The sequence below is a fragment of the Lineus longissimus genome, chromosome 2, assembly GCF_910592395.1.
Source record: "Lineus longissimus chromosome 2, tnLinLong1.2, whole genome shotgun sequence".
Lineage (NCBI taxonomy): Eukaryota > Metazoa > Nemertea > Pilidiophora > Heteronemertea > Lineidae > Lineus > Lineus longissimus.
The window spans coordinates 2,652,289-2,672,818 of record NC_088309.1 but is presented as its reverse complement, the minus strand read 5'-3'; the positions used below and the strand labels follow the sequence as shown (position 1 = coordinate 2,672,818).

Genomic DNA, 20,530 nt, shown 5'->3' with positions numbered 1-20,530 from the left:
TTAATTTTTTTACAATAAATCGTTCGTGAGAAATGTTATTCCGTCCTTTAATGAACCTTCATGTTAGTTGGTTACAAGATCTTACCAGCTGCTTATAGATTCCAAACTATTAAAGACAATGCTTGAAGGATTCCTTCATCAAGATTCTTAATGGGTTCCTAACAAGATTTCGCCTATCCAATACAAGAGCATGATTTAGAATACCTCTGGTATTCGTCAAGATCCTGACATCAGAGATTTTGATAAGCCTTTCCTGAATAATGAACATTTGCTTAAAATTATGAGAAAAACTATTAGAATACAAAAAGTGAATGTGCCTATCACTGTCCACAGAGCCTCCGCATATAACGGTTGAGGACAACCACTGTCCGGAATGGATATGCTGGGCGTTTGGGGACAGGTTGGCCCAAGTATAAAGTCTGATCCGTTCCCTCCCTGGCAAAGCTTTGGGAAGACACGACTCCAAAATGAGACCTGTTCGGCTCGGAGGTATGCCGACATTTTAGTCCCTTGGCGGCTGATGTGTAAATAGGCACTTGTTTCTGGGTGGAAGAGATTCCATTTCACAGACGGATGAGGAGTGGGATTCCTGAAAAAGACAATGTTGTTTTCAGGGTTTGCAAACGATAACCGATACTCCACAAAAAAGGCACGGATAGCCGTAGCAGCCCGGTAGCAGCCTGGACCTGGGGAATGACCGCTCCAAGACTCAGGGTCCAACGCTAGTATAATACCATGGCGGGTAAATGCACGTTTGATTAACCGTTTGTTGTCAACGCACATGACAAAAGCTTGTTACGTGTCTTTCAAGCTGCATTGCACTTGATAAGGCTTTTGTCGCGGGCGTTGACAAAACGGAATTCAAAAGACTCTTGGGTGCGTAACTTTTGTTTATTACATAATAGAACTTCGTGGTGTAATCGAATGATTTTAACGTGGTGTACATGAATCTTGTACAAAAGGGGAAATGCTTTTGTAAGATTCATAATCGCATAAATGGAACGCTATAAACGGTTGTCTCCATACTGTACCTGGTTTTGGCAAAATTGGCCCACATTGTCATCATCGTGTGGCTAATATTCCTGTCTAAATTGGTATAGCTCCCATCATGCCAAACACTGGCCATCCTGGCGCCACTGAATGGCGCACCAAATACAAACGGCAGCTCAGACTCGTGGTAGCTCTTGTCACTCAACCAACGGTATTTCTTCAAAGATGGCAGGTTGACGGGGATGGAATGGTCGAAGAGATAAAAGAATGTTTTGGACCCGCTGTGATGGAGTAACTCAGCGAGGCGGAGGCTGGGGTAAATGATGTAGCGGTCTGCATTAACCTGCAACGAAACTGATAAAGGAATATGCGCCTCTAAAGAGGTGAGATGTGCATACACTTTTTCTGAATCGGTCAACGCATGCGAGAAAGTTTTGTTGTGATGTTGATAAGGACAACGCAAAAAAACAACAACTTTGCTCTGGCAACAGTACATCAATGGATTTTATTTGGACATTGATTGACTCACAGTGCTGTTTTCGATAATTCTGGGCTGATATAGATGTAATACAACTGTGTACCTGGAGCAACATGTCTCCTTGGACGGTCGAGTTGTTCACATCTTCCCAATGACTGTAGAGGTGAGCCACAAGGTCGAGACATATATGAGGCATATCTGGACTCTTCGCCTTCACTACATTTCGGGCAGAACCTGAAGGACATGTAAACAGTTGTATCAGGAATGGTTTGTCATTTCCAACTGCACTGCACTCAAGCAAAGCTTTATAGTTATCACGATTAAACAAAACCGGGAGCTCCTGACAAAACGGAACAAAGCGTGCACATGTACTATTTTCGATTCGACCTACTACAAACCTTGTTTTTTGAGGTAGTCGACCGGATCCTGAAGAAAGAATCTGGCCCACTCCGATGATGTTACTCCGATGATGACCGACACGTTCGTGTCGATGCCATCCTTCAGCATGTCCGCGAATTCGTCAGAGAGAACCCGCCCATCGGGGTAGACGGAATAGTGATCCTGAAACAGAAGTTCGAAAGTTGGACGAGGCTTTGGTTCGTTTTCCACACTACACATTATCAAATTTATGTGAGTCGAAGAAATGCAGTCCAGTATAGAAGACCAGGGCATGGAAGATTCTGTTGTACGACCATTATCTCAGACCTTGGTCTCACTAGCTATTAATCCCCGTGAATTATGTTAGGACGAAGTCCCCGGAGGGTGCAAAGTTTTCTTCTTCTACACCGGTCATTCACATCACAGGAAATAACATTTCGTGGCTAATAGGGTTTTAGAACATAAACGCCCTTTGCTGCACTCATTCCTAGCTAAAGGCTAAACTTACTAGTGTTTCGGATAATAAATGTGTTGCCTGGACATGCTGAAGACATCTAACAGTCATCCTGACCGCTCCTTTGACGCATCTAAACCGCCTTGCCAGATGCCAGAAGGAGGATGTGACGTCCTTGTTTGATGTGCGCGCCAGATCAGACAGTCCTGAACCACTTTGGATGATAGCCCCGTGAAATAAACCTGCAAAATACGTTATTATTGGTAACTATTCGTTGTCAAACTACCCCAGTAAAGCCGTTTGGGCAGGCTGTTCGGTCTTGGTGCCGGGAAACAAACCCGTTTCTAGCAGCTCTTTCGGCCACATTTCATTGCTACTCCGAAAGACTAGTGAAATTCGGTTTGCCAAAAACTGTACTAAACCAGTATGAACGTTAGCTTGGTTTCTTAGAACGTACATCCCTAGACTAGCTTACCCTTCGAATACGGTGATACCAAATGAACGCTGATATCCCAACCTCCAGCACTGTTACCAAAGATGGTGACCTTGTCAGGGTCACCACCAAGTGCCCGGATGTTCTCCTTGATCCATTTCAGTGCCAGGATTTGGTCCATGAAGCCAGCATTGCCAGGGATGGCGTCATCTCCAGTAGTCAGGAAACCTTCAAATTACAAAAATTACAAAAATTACAAATAGTCCAAATATTTTTTTCACTTGTTTTCTTTCTGCTCAAAATGAAGAAACATCATCAGTCCCAAAACTTTTGGTTGGCCTATCTGGTAAAGGTGGCGAGTCGCCTATTTTTGCCCAATGTTAGTTGAAGTCAACATCTGATCAAAATCGCAAATTACTTGATACGTGTGGATGCTTTTATAGCGGCACATAGGCCATTAGCACTGCCCGTTCTTTGCAAACTCACAGACAAGCCTGCACGGCATTCATCGCTGGCGAGATTTCTTACCTAGTGGTCCGAGACGAAAGTTGGGTACAACCACGACGACTCCCATCATAGCAAGTACGGTACCATCGAAATAGTTACCAGAGCCAATCTTGTTGGAGCCGCCGTGGAAGTAGACCATAACGGGGTGGGTCGCCTCTGGCTTGAAAGGGAAACATGTGTATACAAGTTATAGGTAATCGAACTTCCAATGTGTTCCAATGTGTTGACGATATTGAACAATCACTAATTATGGTGAAGTGAATAACGACCTCAGCAAATGAAATCAACTTCGTATATGGCAGGATTCCTACCTCATATGGTGCATAGATATTCAGATACAAACAGTCCTCACTCATCCGGAATTTGGGTACCCCGACCACATCAGTGAACCATGCGTTGACGTTCGACTGAACACACATCGGAGGGAAGTGGTTTGCGTGGCGGATGCCGGGCCATGGGTCTATTGGTACGGGATCCTGAAATAGCCGACCTTTTATTGGTACATACGCCATAAACAAAACGGCCGATTTGAAAATGGCTAATGTGACAGCCATTTTGAACATCGGATCGCATAAAAGATCCATCATTGGTGTAAGGGAAAGAGTCGAGGAGAAAAGCAATCCCAACCGGAACTTTCGGAGATATTGGCACGACCGGTGATCAGAGTTGACTGCAACAACTGTACTGTCATGATTTACTTGCATCCGCCTTTTCACGGGTTCTGTTTCAGAGCGATACACTAGGCTAAGACTTCTGCTCTGAAGGATGCCGGCGAAATCTGCTAATCTTGCCATGCTAATGAAAGGAGCATGTTGTTGGTCATCCACCAGGAGGTCTATAAGTATGATAGTCAAGTCCGAAAAAGTACGTAGTTATCAAAGGGCGCATTGATCAGTTTTTACCTGCTGATAAACGTCCAGTCTAGTATTTAGACGTGGCTAAGTGCTCGCATATGTGACCGGCTAGCTAACCCTTCTGCAGCAGTTCCGTTTCACAGGGTAACAGCGGTCGCAACCGGCGCTACATCCATATCTAAACTATCTATATATCTGCCTCCCCCCACCCGCTCAACGGCGCATAATTGACAGGAATGTTGAGCTCAATCAAAGATTATTCACAGACGTAGATCAGTCCTCGGAGTATTCATGCAACATGACCTTGACCATTGTGTCGCCGTGCTTGATGACCTTGACCCTTACCATAAATCGCCTGGCTCCAGTTGGCGACCTGGCGTAGGGAACCCCGAGGAAGACATCAACCGCATCGGTTTGTTTCCCTGAAAGACATATGAACTACACAAAATCGTTTAGAGCTGATCATTATCGAGGAGGTATCAGATTGCTAGCTCATATCTGTGAGTTTCCAACGCAGTTACCGAGGCAGCAAAGTGCTTCTGACTTGGCAACCAAAACCACGGCATGGCTGTCATGTTAATGAGGAACAAAATAGGACAACACGTCATAATGGAAACCAAGCTATTGTGTTATTTTATAATTCTCCTATTAATAAGCAATAAATCACTATTTCTGATAATGAATTGGGTGAACTTGCCCAAATTGCAACAGAATCTCGTATAGAATAGGACAGGCTGAAGGGGAAAGATCCTTTGGCATGATATTTCTTAGACCAACCTTCAAACGGACAACAAGAATCATTGGAAACAACAGTATGGCAATTGCTGGCGATCGAAAGTATGAAATCAATCGATAGAAACCTTTACGTGATAATGCAATAAACAGGCAGGTATAAGAAGGCAATCAAGTGCTTTTGCAACGGATTGATTAAATCAAATGTCTTAGATGCTCTATACTAACACTTGAAGCTTGTGTGTTTGGTGAAAGACCATTGTGTGTATAAACACAAGTTTACTCATGAGTGATCCAAATGATCTGGTGGGTAAGGCATCCGTTCGAGCCCAGATGTGTTGTGCGATGTTGTAATGTAGGTTTACATGTACATGTATATGGTGTTGGTGAACTAGCTTGGAGGATTACAAAATACTCATAAAAATAACAAACACTGCTATAGTCAAGACGTCAGTATGTTATCATATGATTGGATCCAGTAGAATATTTGTTACTAGCATTGTAAATATGTATCATTATTATTACCTACTGTAGATCAAAGTGAAATATATTCCCGTACCACTACGTAACAGGCCGAGATTCAATAAAAGAACCAGAGAGAATGAAATGATAGATGCAGAGTATGAAATCGCGACTATAGATTTTACGTTATATTCCTATTGTGTAAAGCTTCGTTGGGATGCAGAGATACATAAAATAAAGCATTTTTCTCATGCGTTGACAAAACTGCAAATATAGCGTATATTATGTGTCAGCGCCTTAGCTCAGCAAAGTTAATCACAAACCTGGTATGTCGTAGTTCTCCACCCTACGATATCCTTCCAATATCCCCAGAGGAGTTTTAGTTCGAATGAAATCCATTTTCCCAAATGAACCAAAGGACAACAGAATGCCCAATGTTAATATATTATACATCTTTGGATAATATCGAGTAAGTCTATGTTTTGGATAAAACGAAATCTCATTCAATCGTTCTCGATGTTTCAAATTTGATGCCAGGACGGGTGGCAGTAACAAGCTCACTGACTGGCGGTGTCTGTTATCTTGTTCTGCCCATAGGTCCCTGAAGGCAATACCAACATCATTCAGGTAAAGCGAATTCAAATCCTATCATCTCTAAAGTCTCCTTTAGTCACGACGTGCTACGATTTCAAAGGTATTGACACATTAACCGCACAGACTCTGGGCAAGCAGGTCATCCTCTAAAAAAACTAACGCGAGCACAAACTGAAACACCTCAAGCACTTTTCAGTTACAAATTCCTGGCACTCTTGGAAATCCTACATATATTTATTTCCAAATAGTAGTTGTTCTCAAAATGATGGTAAAGCGAAGACATCGGAGCCTTGAACCGCTGCCCTAAGTCCAACTGTGATTGTCATGATTGGATGGCTGTGGCGAGGTCATCGAAAGAGCTTGGCCTCCGATGGGATTATATCTGAACATGGAACGTAGCTTAGGCCAGTGATAGGATATCCTCTCCGTGAACTATCTAACCGAGTCGTGTTGATGGTTCACCCACGAAAACTGGTGAGTTTCTTTCCTCAGAAACTGGTAAGACTGTGAGTATATCCTGTTAACGAATCGGATAGCATCGACGGATGCCAGATTATTTTCAAGTTGTGTAACCTTCGCTGGCGCAGCCGTCAGTCCAGGCCAGTCAGTTGACAAGCCAATATCCTCCTATACTAGGATTTCATCCATAATCGTTCTCAAGAAGGCGTCCATTACCAGTAAAGGACCACTAAATCAAAGCAATTATTCAATTTCATTGGAACTGCAGAGGCCTAGGAAGCTTTTAGGCTTGATAATGTCGTTGGTTCCTCTCTAACAACACCTTCCGGACATTGCTTGATACGATAGTTAGCTCATTACCTCTGTTTCCGTCCATTGTTTCCATGTAGTTTACCTGAGTTCAATTGCAAATGCAATACTTGGTCAATTAGCTTGAGTGATGGGTATGAAACTCGATAGGCTATTGTTAATTACTAGGAATGCACTCGAACACAACCCTCGTCATCCTGAAGCATGGCCTAAGTACCGGGTCGGGTAATCTATAAGCACTTCTCGAACACCATTTTTCATTCTCATTTCATACCGAATCCTCTCAAACTATAGGCCTATGCACTAATTTATCTCTTTATCAGTCTTTGTCAAATATTAGTGAAGCATATGTGCAGACGTAATAAAATTGATCACTTTCTCTTGAACTGTTGGATGTAAAACTGTATATATGTGCATTAGGAATATATTGAGCATTGTGTAATTGTCATCATTGAAATAGGACAGAAGTCCTCTTTCAGGATGTTGAGAGCATACTCGTCCTGAAAACACCAATCATCTGCCTATTGAGGAAAGGTCAGATCAGGTTGTTCGGTGTCAATCATGATTTGAAGAAGCACAAACAAATAACAGAAACGGAAAATCCAAACTTTTTCGGAGAGAGATTCCTAGTCATGCACCAAAGTTCACGAAATGAAATAAACATATTTCAGATCAACCCATCTTCATTGAATATGCCTTTTTTCATTCCAACTCAAGCATTGGCCAAGTTTCCAAAACGTGGCGTGCGAATGAGATCGATACTCATTGAAATCTAAACAAGTCTTCGTGTGATAATTGAGACATTCAAAACTTGTTCCAGAATGATCGCCTGAGTATAATGGGATAATTATGGGACCTCCGAAACCGATTAATTTCATTGAGAAAATTAAGTTAACAGGTTTTATCTATAATGATTTGATATCGACGCGACCTGTGTGAGCTCCGTCACTTTGATTGGATATAAAATGTGATGCTGCAGATAACATGCACAGATCTACAGACAACCACTAGTGAACTCATCACATTTCATCCAAATTAATAGTGACTCAAGTTTGTTGATAAAATATCTCGTATTTATTGTGATAATGTTGCCAAGAATGTTTCACTTGATCAAATCACGTATCTTGGGACATTATACCACGATGCAATGCAACCAAACTCAAATATGGCGAACACGAAGAAGGAGTACATTTATGTATTGTCGCCACGATATTCGTCACAGGATTCGTCATACCGGACTGCAACTTTAAATATAAAAATACTGCCGCAACCAGTTTGTGAAGTTAGTTCACATGAACGCCATCTCTTAAAGTACAGTTGAAAGATATACCACTTTACCAGTCCATCCACAACATGCAACATCCAGTGCTGGCGGAGATGTACAGTATGATGTTATGTTACCGGTATGAGACTCGGCTTGCACGACAGAGCTATTCCAACAGGGCCGTATTTAGCGGGGGGTGGGGGGCAAGGACAAATTTTTCATTTTTTTTTCTTTTGGGACGAGAAAAATGCACTGCCCTTTCATCGTATAAATGCTTCTTCCTTCTGATCACTGTAGAAACTAAATTAGATCGACTTGATTTGCGTCTCATATAAGGCTTCATTTGATTCCATAGCCGGATGTATGGAGAACGTATTACTGAGTCCCTGAGAACGAGCATGTACACTCGGTAGGTTTTCATCCTGATGGCGCCTTTGGCATTTATAGTTAGTTGATTGTTGTGGGACATCGAACCTTAGAGTAACCCTGTGAAGAATCAATGACCAACTCGTCAAGTTACGTTACTTGCATATCGGCATTGGTCTGGACTTACGTTATCCTGCCTACTGTCGAAAAAATAGGGAATAAAGTGCAAATGTTCATTTTATCATTCATTTTGGGGGGTTTGTGTAAGAAAGAAGGGTACCATAGGAGGAATGTGTTAAAGAACTGTTCCAAGATAAGGGTAGCAATCCCAGTAAAGAGATTAGAGTGATTGGGTCTTCACTACAAACGAACCAATCGCTTTGTTGTTATCTCCTTGCTCTTGCCAATATCATTGCTCATCTTGAGGTACTTCGCGTTTATGATGAAGTGGTTAAGTAAATCATGGACATAAGTATAGGGGCCTCTCCTGTGGATGAAAAGGATTCTGAAGCGTTCCTAATGAACGTCAATTTACCTCATGTTGTTGAAGAGCGCACGTGCAGCATAACTCTTACCGCGAAGGTCAAGGTCATTTGAGTGTCGTCTGTAATCATTTGCTGAAAAACGGGCCATGCGCTCTGGGAGATGTTAGTACGCGGGGAATATTTGAGATCGACTCTGTTGTTTTATCGACGGAAGCATTTTTATGTTGATTTCAAGTTGTAAGGATGCGTACTTAGATGTTGTGAAGTTCTGTCGCCGCGGGAATGGAGGCACAGGATCTGCTGGTCATTGTTGGGTTCGTATTATGGTCGAGTTTGACGCGGGTTCTCGGAGAGGCGGTCACTGTGCAGACGACACTTGGAAAGATCGAAGGATTCAGGAGAAGGGATGACTATGGCTTAGGTAAGTTAACCTGATGGGTGTGATACCGTCCAACTGTATTTTGTGTGTTTGCATTTTGGGTACCTTGGAAAAGTCGAATGAGGCTGTGAAAGAGTTCGTCATGAGCGAAATACGACTGTACCGTTGAGTAAAAACTAAAATGTTTTTCAATTTCAAGGAAATCGACAATCTCTCCTGGAGTATGTGCGTAATACAAGTGCCAAAGCACAGCGATCATTGCTCTAGATTGTGCTGAAAAAATCCCTCTGGTGCATGTTTACAACATTTAGCTCTCATCACTCTTTGGCTTTTCGTTAACAGTATGTTCCTGTTACGAAATTATAAACAGCTGTTCCGTCGGCCTATACAACGCAGCGTTGGTCGGCTGAATCCCTGCAGGGTATCTGCGTGGAAAGCTGCTGGGATATCTGGCCGCAGGACTTTTAAAGAGAAAGATTGAGGCCCAAGATTATGTATCAATTCATGCTACAGTTTATCAGTGTGGGGATTCGGACAGTGTCGGCAAATCACTGTCCGCTATGGTTACCAAAGCGGCTAGCTGACGACAGCAAATAAAGTGAAAGCACAGGTACCGCGAATATTTCCTGTTCTATGGCACTTCACGAGGATTTGCTGGTTGGTATTTCCAGATGATTTAAACACCCGTTGATATAGGTTTATATTGATGAAGCTGTCCTGAATAAGTAGATAAATCAGTGCTTTTGTTGCTCAAAACTAAATCTATACATTAATGTATGTCGTTTTGATTTATTCTTGATGTTACAAATAACGTTCATTATTCCTTCTGTTTCAGTTATGCACTCATATACGTAGTACATTCTTGTCAATCATCTATAGTTTAGCGCCATCCACTGATGAATGCGTTTGTTTAGGTTTGGGGAGAAGTATATAAACAACCTGTCATGAAGTAACTGGTACCCGAAGGCCTATAACATAAGCCGAGAACTCGCAACTCTGGCGATGTTGCGTCCTTAGATACTCCGCCTCTCGATATTTGTAAGGGTGAAAAGCTCGGAATCTGAGGATGGCGGTTGATGTTGGTGAGCTGGTTGTCATCTCCTCCTACGCTGGTTACTAGAAACGCCAGTTAAAGTACCTTCTAAAGTTGCTTTTTGGTGTGACATACTTGGGCACGATATCTAGGGATTGCGCAGATCCCCGTAATTGCCCTTTCAATTGTTCCCTCATTAGCCTCTTTTTGTATCCTCACATCAACTCGAACACTTTAATTGGAAAATTGGGCAAATTATTTCTAAAACTTGATTGGCACTAAGATTGCAATTCGAGTAGCAATTGAATCTTTCTATGCTGTAACCCAGTTGGATACTAGGCTTCCGGCCAATATCGTATTCGTTTCAAAACCTGTTAAGTGAAAATGTGTTTATGGAGAAACAAGATAGCACATTGTATTTCTTCATCTACCAGTTGATGGGCAAGTCCAAAGAAAATACTCACAGCCAAAAAAAGATGCTTCAAATGGTGGTGTCGTCTCACGCAAACGTGAAATACCATGGTGAAATACGGTGCTTACAGGTTTTATCAAGTACGTCACTGAGCAACTGCGCTGAGTCACCAGACGAGGCGGGTCCATTCTATCACTGAGTGAAAACTGCAAGTGGTTAAATTTACCTCTCATTTCCGTCGAGGCTGATTTGAACAACTTGTTTTGATCATTAATTTCAAGACAAATTGAGAGCATTTATATTCTATAATGCTAGTTTTCAACCCAGACTCAGTAACATCCAAGTAATTTTGAATGATGATGCTTATTTGGGAGTCTTATTGGATGCGTTCTCGCTGGTTCTTCGAATGGACAGTTAAAGCAATACTGTCAACATGCGCTCGGTATTGAATTCCCTGGCTAATTGAACCTGATGAAATGATACTCAAATCGGTATCATTTAGTCTCGATATGATCACTTTTGTATAGATTTGATGTATAGATATATATATATTTCTGACTCATAGAACCAAGGAAAATATTCGATCACGTTGGAGCGATGACCCCGAAAGAAAATATTTTTGAATGGTTTCTGGTTCTTTCGCATCAGACGCTTACATTTTGTGTCCAAATTCAAGACTTTAGTGACCAGTTTCAGTCTCGTCCCGACGATATAGTGACGATGAGCTATACTTCGTGCAATTCGGGTCGCGTTGAATGTGAAGATAACAATATCAAGCGCATCCCATCTTTCCTAAGTCCACCTGTGTTATCTCGGAGCCTTGTGAAGAGTATAGACGGTGTATCAACGCACGCGAAGAAAGCACGCGAAGAAAGCTCTGTCGTCTTCCGCTGCATGCACTGCACCCAAACAAAGCTTTCGACGCGTGCGTTGACAAAACGGAAAATGAAACGTGGTTGTAACTTCGTTGTTTTTGATTAGTGAAGAACGAAGTGAGATGATTAATTCAAGTTTCTCCAGTATTCAGTGATTGTCTGTCACTAGCCTTCATTTACTGCAAATGAGACTCCTCTCGGAAGACACCAATCATTTAGTGTTTGACAGGTAACTGTATATAAATGGTCCTTCTCCGGTTCCGTTAAGGGAGTAGTGATATCAATTCCATGTAATGCGTTACCAATTAGAGGGTTTTATCGTATGACAAATCGAAGATCATCGCCTTAATTGCGGAGGATGCCGTAGAAGACCGAGAACCAACGCACTGCACATTTCCGTGGTTACAGTGTAGCAAAAATTGCTGTTCATGATATCCAGCGTGATTGAGGTGGTGGAGAATGTATAAATTGTTCTAGGACTCTGTCCACTCGACATGCTCGAGGAGGGCGGATAGCGATCTGCATGTAGCACGGAAGTATCAATACTCGACATTCGTGTATAGTGCCATAGTATTAAAGGGATGCATACAGTAATTTTATCTTGTTACAAGGCCAGAAATAAACCTTGGTTTTGTGTAGATATGTAGTTTGTTATTGTTCCGCTTTCGTTGAGAGGAGTTACGACTGACAGTAACCTCTGGTAGTTTGGCAATGGTAAGCTCCTATTGCTTTCGATAACACGATCCTCTAAATATTTGTAAGAAGTCAGGCACCTGTAAATTCATGTTCATCTTGTAAATGGTAATAATGCCATGTTATTAGGCATTGAAAATAAACAATGGGGAAGCGGTTACAGTTCTGATGCAGTTCTAAAGGTGAAGGAGGTCTCAAATGAAAGATTGAATGACTGCATGTGTTATCATCAAGCTGATAATTCTTTAGGAAGTGACTACTTGGCAAGCCCGGCTTACCAAACAGCGACTTTTTCTTGTCCTGAATGGAGAGCCGAACTCATTAATATTTAAAGTGAAGTCTCCAGCTCGCCAAACAGGGTAGATTTTTTACCTGTTTGGCAAGCCCGGCTGGCCGAACAGGGTGGCTTTTTAGTGCTGTTTGGCAAGCGGCTCTCCAAACAGGACAAAAAAAGATGCCTGTTCGGCGAGCGGCTTGCCAAATAGACCCGGCCAATTCTTTAACCTTTGATATATTATGCCTACACTAAAGTTGGAATACTGATTTACAACCATACATTTGGTATAGACTTATATATCGTGGGTAAGGATGGTCAAGGTGGTCTGCTTTGAGATGGATTATCAGGTGTGGATCTGCTCGTGCTGCCCTTGGTTCTGGGTGTAACAGCATTTGTTATCTCGCCAGGTCTGGTTGTGGCAGTATCTGCAATCTCATCAGGTCTGGTTGTGGCAGCATCTGCAATCTGATCAGGTCTGGGTGTGGCAGCATCTCCTGTCTATCAGGTCTGGTTGTGACAGCATATGCTGTATTATCAGGTCTGGTTGTGGCAGCATGTCATGGTATGGTTGTTGCAGTATCTGCTTTCTCTTCAGGTCTGGTGATCTTCAGAATGTGATTACGAGCTCGGTCTCGTCTTTACCATACATTTTCCTTCTTCTTGCTCATTTGACAAACATTGCTTACTACTTTAAATATGTTACACATATCTTTTCGGCGACATGTACCATAGGCCTATAATGCGTTATCTGCTACCTCTGTACCTTTTTAGATAAAACTACAACGACTGTGGACAGATTCTTTGGAATTCCATTTGCAGAGCCTCCTGTTGGCAAATTAAGATATGAGGTAGGTAGGCTACACCATATGATAATAATGATAATGCTAATGATAATAATACAATGTGTATGTGTTCTTAAATGAATAAATAACACGAAAATGAATAGAAAATGAATAGAAAAATGCTGTGGATTCAAGGGGAATCGAACCCGGGTTCACCCAAGACCAGATCTAAGGTCCAACGTGCTTACCTTTGAACCACCAAGGCTTCCATGTTGGTGTTGAGATTTTCTACGCATCTAATAGGCATGCTATGTCGATGCCGATGGAGGGCCAATGTCGGCAATAAATTATACATGTATTTGTTTTTAATAAAGATAAAGTTTTTGGCGCCAATGATGTCAGCAATGGCGGATTTGTACTAAAGTTCGAGTGGATTCTCTTGGAGTCAAGTCTGCATACTTATTTTATCGTATTTATATAGCTCACTTTGATTTAAAGGGACAACTTGGGTGTGGGATTTAGGTGGCCAGGAGAGACCAATGAGAGTTTTGGCATGTTTCGTGCCGACAACTCCTTAAATTTTGTGATAGAACTCTCGTTGTTATCTTCTTCAGAATCCTCTCCCAGTACGACCATGGCGTGGCACCCTGCGCGCCACCAAGCGGTCAGCTATCTGCTGGCAGTACCAGTCATCCTTCTACTCCATAGTCAAACTACCCTATAAGATGGACATGGGTGATGACTGCCTTTACCTCAACATATTCTCTCCATATGAGGTAAATGTCATTTTGTACCTCACAAATCAAGTGGCTGTATTGATAAAATCCTATCCGTCTCAAGTTTCGCTGCAGAAGTGTTGATCGCCGTATCTCATTAAAGAGAATTAGAAGTGTCCTTGGCGTTAAATGGATTTGAGCCTACATTCTAAATCCTATTCCGATTCTGTAGTTTTGCCCACAATGATGGATTTGATAACCAATATCCAAATTCGGTTATAGTTCCGTCAGATAAATCAAGAAGGGTAGCAAATGCGTATATGGATGCGCTTCAAATCGTAATTCATACATTGTATTTACGTAAAACGTTTGAACGTTATCACAAGCTCAAAAACTTTCCTTTTAAGAGCGTAATAAATAAGTGTGTCGTTCTCGTCTTATTTCTAGGTGACTTCCCCCAATACCACCTATCCCGTGATGGTCTACATCCACGGCGGATCAAATATGGTCGGCTCCGGAAACTACTTCGATGGTCATGTACTAGCCCAATTCGGCGTTGTAGTGGTAACGATGAACTTCCGGTTGGGACCAATAGGTAAGAACGTAGAAATTGCTTTGTATTGAGATCGCTATCTCTGGTTTTACAAATTGCAGCTACTCTGAGTCTATTCAGATTCAATTACAGTTACCCTCATCTTCTGAAGCAAGCAATGTATTTCGCGAGGAGCCTTATTGGAGAATGTTTGTTTTCCGACCGCGCTGTCCGATCTCGAAATCACTGGTGGCGGCCAATCGAGAATCAGTGACGGATGAACTGAACATTTCTATTTGTGCATGACTCTCCTTCGTTTGTCCTCATTTCCGTTTAACTGGTGTATATTCTTTGTTATATATCAACAACTACAAAGCATTTAAATTCCTCCCATGTTCATGATGCTCCTTTCTAAAAGTACCGACATCCTTTTAATGCCCTGGGAGAGGGCGTGGCGAAAAGCCCGCGCTATCAATCAGTCACAGGAAGCTGCACGTAGAACTGCTGCTGGCAATAGAAATCTAACTCAAATTGGATCGGAACTAGTCATTACGTCGTTCACCAACATCGTTAAAGATAATCAATCGACAAGGCTGTGGCAGTGGTTGCCGAATAATTCAACGTGAAAATCCCCCAGTCTTAAAACTATAAGTCAGTCAGTATCCCATGGGCGAGGTGTCCGCACTGTCGTCCAGGATTTTGTTACACGTGATTACCACAGACCTCGACTTGGGAAACACTGCATTTCAAATACTCTAACCTCACTTTAATAAAACTGAGGTTATCACATATTGTGACCCTTAATGACTCCGGATCTGTTATCAAACTCGTAAAGCGCGGCCTAGATGTATTTGTAAGTTGTAAGTCTTGATCATTGTTTTTTTCTGTAGGGTATTTGACGACGGGTGACGAGCGCTTCCCAGGAAACCGTGCCTTCTACGACCAACTGTTGGCGCTCAGATGGGTACAGATACACATTGCTCGATTCAGGGGCGAGCCGGACAGAGTCACGTTGTTTGGTAACAGTGCGGGAGGGTGGAATGTAGGATTTCATATGCTATCGCCACTTTCCAAAGGTACACTATGAATGTTAGTCAAGACAAGCCTTTAGCTTTCCTTTACGCGGGCACTTCATGGTGAAAGTCACAAATGCACATCCTCAATAACGTTGTGTCAATGCAGCGAGGAATCAAAAATGCATTTGCCACGTGCGTCGACAAAACTTGAAAAAGATAAGACTTGTCTCTACACAGGCAGTGATAGTGAATTTTGAACCACTGCCTTGAACTCCAACAGATCTAGTTGGAATGTGTGAAATTCCTTAAATATTGAGTAGCAAATCAAAACTTCAAGTTGCATTCCATTCCTAGCATAGCTATGACAATTTCTGATTTTGAATCTCATGAATTTCAAGGGTTAGACGGCAGACACGGCATTTCCGTCAACACTGCATCTGGTGTTCTGAAAACCGCCCGCTGGCCAGTGCTAATCTATCATAGTTGAACTAGGGATGTCGCTGGGGAGTAAATGAAGGCTTTCGGAAGTAGCTGTTGTCGTTTTGACAAGTTGATGACGATAAACATCCTGCGGTTTGTCGGAAAAATGATTTGATTGTCAAACAGTATGACAGTGATTTCATCTCACGCTGCTGAACCAAGGAGAACTCCTGTCTGATATATTGTTTGGATTATGATGCCATGAATACTGAATAGAAACAGGTTGGACTTCTTATCTTCTGCATTCCATTGGGTCGTTGATAGATTTCGTCGGTGGGGAACCCATTTATTTCTAAGGTCAACGTGAAGAGTTTAGAAATCGGCTCATTTGCTGAAAGTTTTCTTGATCCACAATCTGTTATGGAGCATGGATATTCTGTCTTACTCAGCTTTATAGCAGTCGTCCTTATGAATAGTCACAATGTTACTTGCCACTAAATAACCCAAACGACAACAAATGAAGGATGCAATCGAAGGCAAATGACGATAATGAAATGTTGTCCACGAGACACAGGAAATCTCCATCGCGTAGCCTAAGTAAATAAACACGTCCCAATGCAGTTAGTGACTGATCCCCTGATCAGACCAATAAATGGATTGTTGCATTCGGGAAGCAGTCACGTGGCACTGCAAAGATGGCGGTGAAGAGATGGAGACGTCCTTGGGAGTGTCATCCAAGTCAGATCCAGCCTGCAGCAATTTCCACTTATCCAATTAGGGTGTTTTAAAGTGGTTTAGGGTGTTTTACAATTATTTAACCATTTGAGAACCAAAAACTGGTATTTTATCGTCTAAATGCCAAAGAAAGTCTGTAATGAAAGCGATAAAATCTGGTGTGAAGAAACAGCATTTTTGTTCAAAAGTCTTGACTTTTCATTCTACGTTCAAGAGCATCAGCAAGATGAACAAAGGGTTAAACATGCAATGGTCGTTAATCAAATTGTGCAGTATCTTGAAGTACCCACCATCGCCAGCATGAAGTCAAATGCACAACAACATATAAGATATCAGAAATAAATTCGGGCGTCAATCGCGTGTCGTAGTCTAAACCAAATCGCACCAGTGTCTGTATAGTTACACATTTCACTTACCTCTCGCAGGTTTATTCCATGCTGCTGTCGTCCAGAGTGGCTCCGTCCTCATGGACTGGGCCATGAAGACCAAACATGAGGTCCGACAATTCTTTGACCAGCTAGCAACAGATGTGCATTGCAAAACCAATTCTGTTGAAGAACGTATCAGGTGTCTGAAGGACACGGACCCGTTAGAGTTGTGCGAAATGGGCATGGTAGGTAGAATTATAGTTTTTGAGAACATTGGAGAAGCGCTACGTCCATTATCGTGTCTTATTACACGATACACGGGCAAAACTGCAATGTGCTAGAAAATACACATTCTGGCTGAGGATACTAAGTCCGCACAAGTTTGCACGAGTGTCGTGAGAACCCTGATGCTGGGTGACTTGCCAAGATGATGTACAATCATCTCTAAAATCTGAATAAATCTGTCGGTTTTTCAGGCTTACTTTGGAAATTACCCTGACGGTGACGCTTTACCTGGCCGCGTTATCGATTTGATAAAAGAAGGCAAAGTCGTCAACAAAGTTCCTGTGATGATCGGCGTCACGGCATACGAATGGTTGAGGTTCTCCTCTTCAAGACATCTTCCTACGAACTGGTCTGGGAGCATGGGTATGTAGTAAGAATGGCCAAGGTTCTCCTTTCCTCTAGGAAACATCTCTCTACCAAATAGTCCGGAAGCATGGATATGTAGTACTGATGCCTGAGGTTCTCCACTGTAGCAAACATCTTCCTACCAACTGGTCCGGGAGCATGGGTATGTATTACGAATATGGCTGAGGTTCTCCTCTCGGAAACCACCCTCTCTACCAACCGGGGATGGGTATGTCGAATGGTTGAATACCTTGGACACACCTTGGGTACTTTTAAATGTCATTACAGCATTAACCTTTAGCTAATGTATTATTTTCAGTTGAAAATCGTAATTTAGCCAAGTTCATGATAAGCCTGTATAGCCTCAAGTTTAGCGCCAGGATTCTGGATGTCATTAATTACGTTTATAAGGATTGGAGTGACCGATACAATCAGACAAAAAACGTCCTACGCGCTTTTCAGGTGAGATATTTCTCCTTAATACTGGAAGGGAAAAGAAGGTTTAAGGAATTGATCCTGAAGTGGAGGTCATGGTTGTCGCCTCAAACACCGCGAGGGTGGAGCTAAAATGCAGGCCGAAACCGGGGCGGCAGCCGAGGTTTTGAGCGAAATGAATGTGCGATTCCATAATCCAATGTGTCATCACCGTGTTTTGCTGACATTTGAGACTAATACGGTGGAAATTCGATTGAATATTAACATCTTTGTGATATAGTTCGTTCCATTCCGGGCCCTGCCCAATTTTTATTGAGAAATAGTCAACTTTGATCTTCCTCCGCGTGCGGTAATCCCGCGTTTCTGTATTCCAGGCCGCTGGCGACATGCATATGACCTCACCGAGCATAAAACTTGCGAGCGAGTTGGATAGACTGGGCATCCCGACCCGGTTCTACTTCTTTGACCATCCAGTCAAAATGAACATTCCCGACCCTGACCTCAAAGAAATGCGATGGATTGGCAACTACAGCTACCACGAGACCGAATTACCTCCCCTGTTCGGTGTGCCCTTCACACAGGAGAATCTCATATCGGTATGGCACGACGGAAACTATTCAGATGAAGACAGGAGGGTCAGTCGCCAGATGATGACCATGTGGACGAATTTTGCCAAATGTTTGTAAGTATCGTTGGAGATTTAGGCCTAGGCCAGACCTAACCAGAGCAGAACAAAACAGTGTTTAGCCAATCAAATGAGCGCACAGACTTCTGAAGACGCCATTGAGACGTCGACACATCAATTTCTGTTTATATGTCATAATGTTATTCAGTATTTCAACAAAGGTCCGCATCTCCTGTTGGCTTTTAACCGATAGTCAAAACAGGCACGTTATTTCACCTGTAACGCTCTCCATTTTCTCATTTCTAGGGACCCCACCCCACATCAGTCGATAAACAAGTCAGTGCCTGTCGAATACGATTGGAAGCCATTCAAACCAGCCACCACGGACTACTTTCATATCTCCAGACACAAACTCGTCACCAAGCAACACCTCCGGGCCAGGGAGGTGGCACTTTGGAACAGACTTGTCCCTGAATTGCTTGCCTCGGAAAACATTACTGATTTACAGTGGATAGATATCAGCTTCGATAATGATAGTACAAGTACTTACATGACAATTTCTTGGGTACTTGCTGGAGTTAATGTTTTACTTTTCATAATAGGAGTGATTTTGATAATAGTTATATGCAGGCTACGGCGACGAAGGCGGAAGCCGCCGTGCTCTGCCGGTAAGAACGGTAAGAAAGAGGAGGCATATGGATTGCAAAACACGAATGCTCATGTTTGAGTGACTTTTCAAGCGGCTTATTTGAGTCAGGATTCATCCTTATACGCACATCAGATTTTCTATCAAGATACCACCATTTTGTTTTTTATACGTCCCCAGTTCTTGGTAAGGACTAGGGACAATGCCGCCCAGTTTATCCCTGATCACTGGTAGTGTTTCGAGGGCGTGGCGATGTCAAAACCTGAATGGTCGAGATACATTGTACGCCTGATGTGGCCACGGTTTTCAATTCCTAACAGCTTTGTCTTTTCCACGAAATAGTCATGTGCAAACTCACTGTTCGTAATTCCTGCAGTATTGGAACCTCCCTGTTAGCCCATGTACTGTAACAGTGGAAGTGGACGTTTGTGTATCGGTTTGTTAGGTTCGTTTTCTCAATTCTCTTGTTGCGTTAGGCTGTCTGTCCGTGCTGTGTTCCGATGTGTGAGTTGACTTTTTCTGTTTCTACCCATTCTCTCAGGGAAATGTCGTAAAAATGGATTTATTTACTTTATTGGTTATGTATGCTATTAATTGTAAATATGTACAAAGAGTTGTGAGTGACATCTATCCTTTTATCGCGTATGACCGATTCCAGCAATAATTTTGACTGACAATTCAGAAGCCCGTGTAACATTTTTGAGTGTTACGTTTCCGGGCATTTCACCTCGTTGTTTGGGAATCCTGATAGATAGTTTGACATGTTTTCTGTGTTCCCCTTCCCTAGCTGTCTATTTTCTATGGAAACTCCAGATCCGGGAAACAAATGTTACGCAATTCGTTCTCCGTCTTCTGGGCACCTGACCTCAATCTTGAACGACGTTGGTTGCAGACATTCGTTTTCCGTCTTCTGGGCACCTGACTTAATCTTTAACGACGTGAGTTGATGCCATTCGTTCCGAGCCTTTTGGGTATCTTGTACATCGCTCATTGACATTTTTATACCCCGGCCTGTTCATTACTCCGTGACATTGTTTTGTACATACATAACTGTATTTTGCACCATATCGAATGAATGAAATCTCAAAAAACACAAAGATATTGTTCTTTTTCGTTCTTTTATGACTTAAATTTATGACCTAAAGGTATCTGCAGGCTATGATGTTTGACTAGCAGTTATAAATGAACTCA

The 20,530-nt window shown here is 42.4% G+C and overlaps 2 protein-coding genes across 2 annotated transcripts; one reads left to right on the top strand and one right to left on the bottom strand.

Moving 5' to 3' along the window:
- Positions 1–31: 31 nt before the first annotated feature.
- LOC135501237 (neuroligin-3-like) lies at positions 32–5,900 on the bottom strand. Its single transcript, XM_064793237.1, has 10 exons — positions 5,612–5,900; positions 4,440–4,516; positions 3,552–3,716; positions 3,262–3,400; positions 2,776–2,961; positions 2,355–2,542; positions 1,867–2,029; positions 1,572–1,702; positions 1,032–1,333; positions 32–589 (listed from the first exon to the last, which is right to left on the bottom strand). The coding sequence occupies exons 1-10, from the start codon at positions 5,739–5,741 to the stop codon at positions 217–219; spliced, it is 1,854 nt and encodes a 617-aa protein (XP_064649307.1). The 5' UTR covers positions 5,742–5,900; the 3' UTR covers positions 32–216.
- A 2,997-nt stretch (positions 5,901–8,897) lies between these two features.
- On the top strand, positions 8,898–20,436 carry LOC135501210 (neuroligin-4, Y-linked-like). The gene is made up of 10 exons (XM_064793146.1): positions 8,898–9,186; positions 13,206–13,282; positions 13,831–13,992; positions 14,380–14,527; positions 15,355–15,540; positions 17,061–17,248; positions 17,480–17,651; positions 17,953–18,095; positions 18,443–18,750; positions 19,000–20,436. The coding sequence occupies exons 1-10, from the start codon at positions 9,048–9,050 to the stop codon at positions 19,418–19,420; spliced, it is 1,944 nt and encodes a 647-aa protein (XP_064649216.1). The 5' UTR covers positions 8,898–9,047; the 3' UTR covers positions 19,421–20,436.
- The last annotated feature ends 94 nt before the right edge of the window (positions 20,437–20,530 follow it).

What these genes read in the sequence shown, in the direction of transcription:
- LOC135501237 (XM_064793237.1), bottom strand. Translation starts at nt 5,741, where the DNA reads ATGTATAATATATTAACATTGGGCATTCTGTTGTCCTTTGGTTCATTT. An exon ending in CTGGAGCCAGGCGATTTATG is followed by an intron (nt 3,717 to 4,439) that starts GTAAGGGTCAAG and finishes CGGCTATTTCAG; the next exon opens with GATCCCGTACCAATAGACCC. An exon ending in ATATCTATGCACCATATGAG is followed by an intron (nt 3,401 to 3,551) that starts GTAGGAATCCTG and finishes TTCCCTTTCAAG; the next exon opens with CCAGAGGCGACCCACCCCGT.
- LOC135501210 (XM_064793146.1), top strand. Translation starts at nt 9,048, where the DNA reads ATGGAGGCACAGGATCTGCTGGTCATTGTTGGGTTCGTATTATGGTCG. An exon ending in GAACTGGTCTGGGAGCATGG is followed by an intron (nt 17,652 to 17,952) that starts GTATGTAGTAAG and finishes TATTATTTTCAG; the next exon opens with TTGAAAATCGTAATTTAGCC. An exon ending in ACGTCCTACGCGCTTTTCAG is followed by an intron (nt 18,096 to 18,442) that starts GTGAGATATTTC and finishes TCTGTATTCCAG; the next exon opens with GCCGCTGGCGACATGCATAT.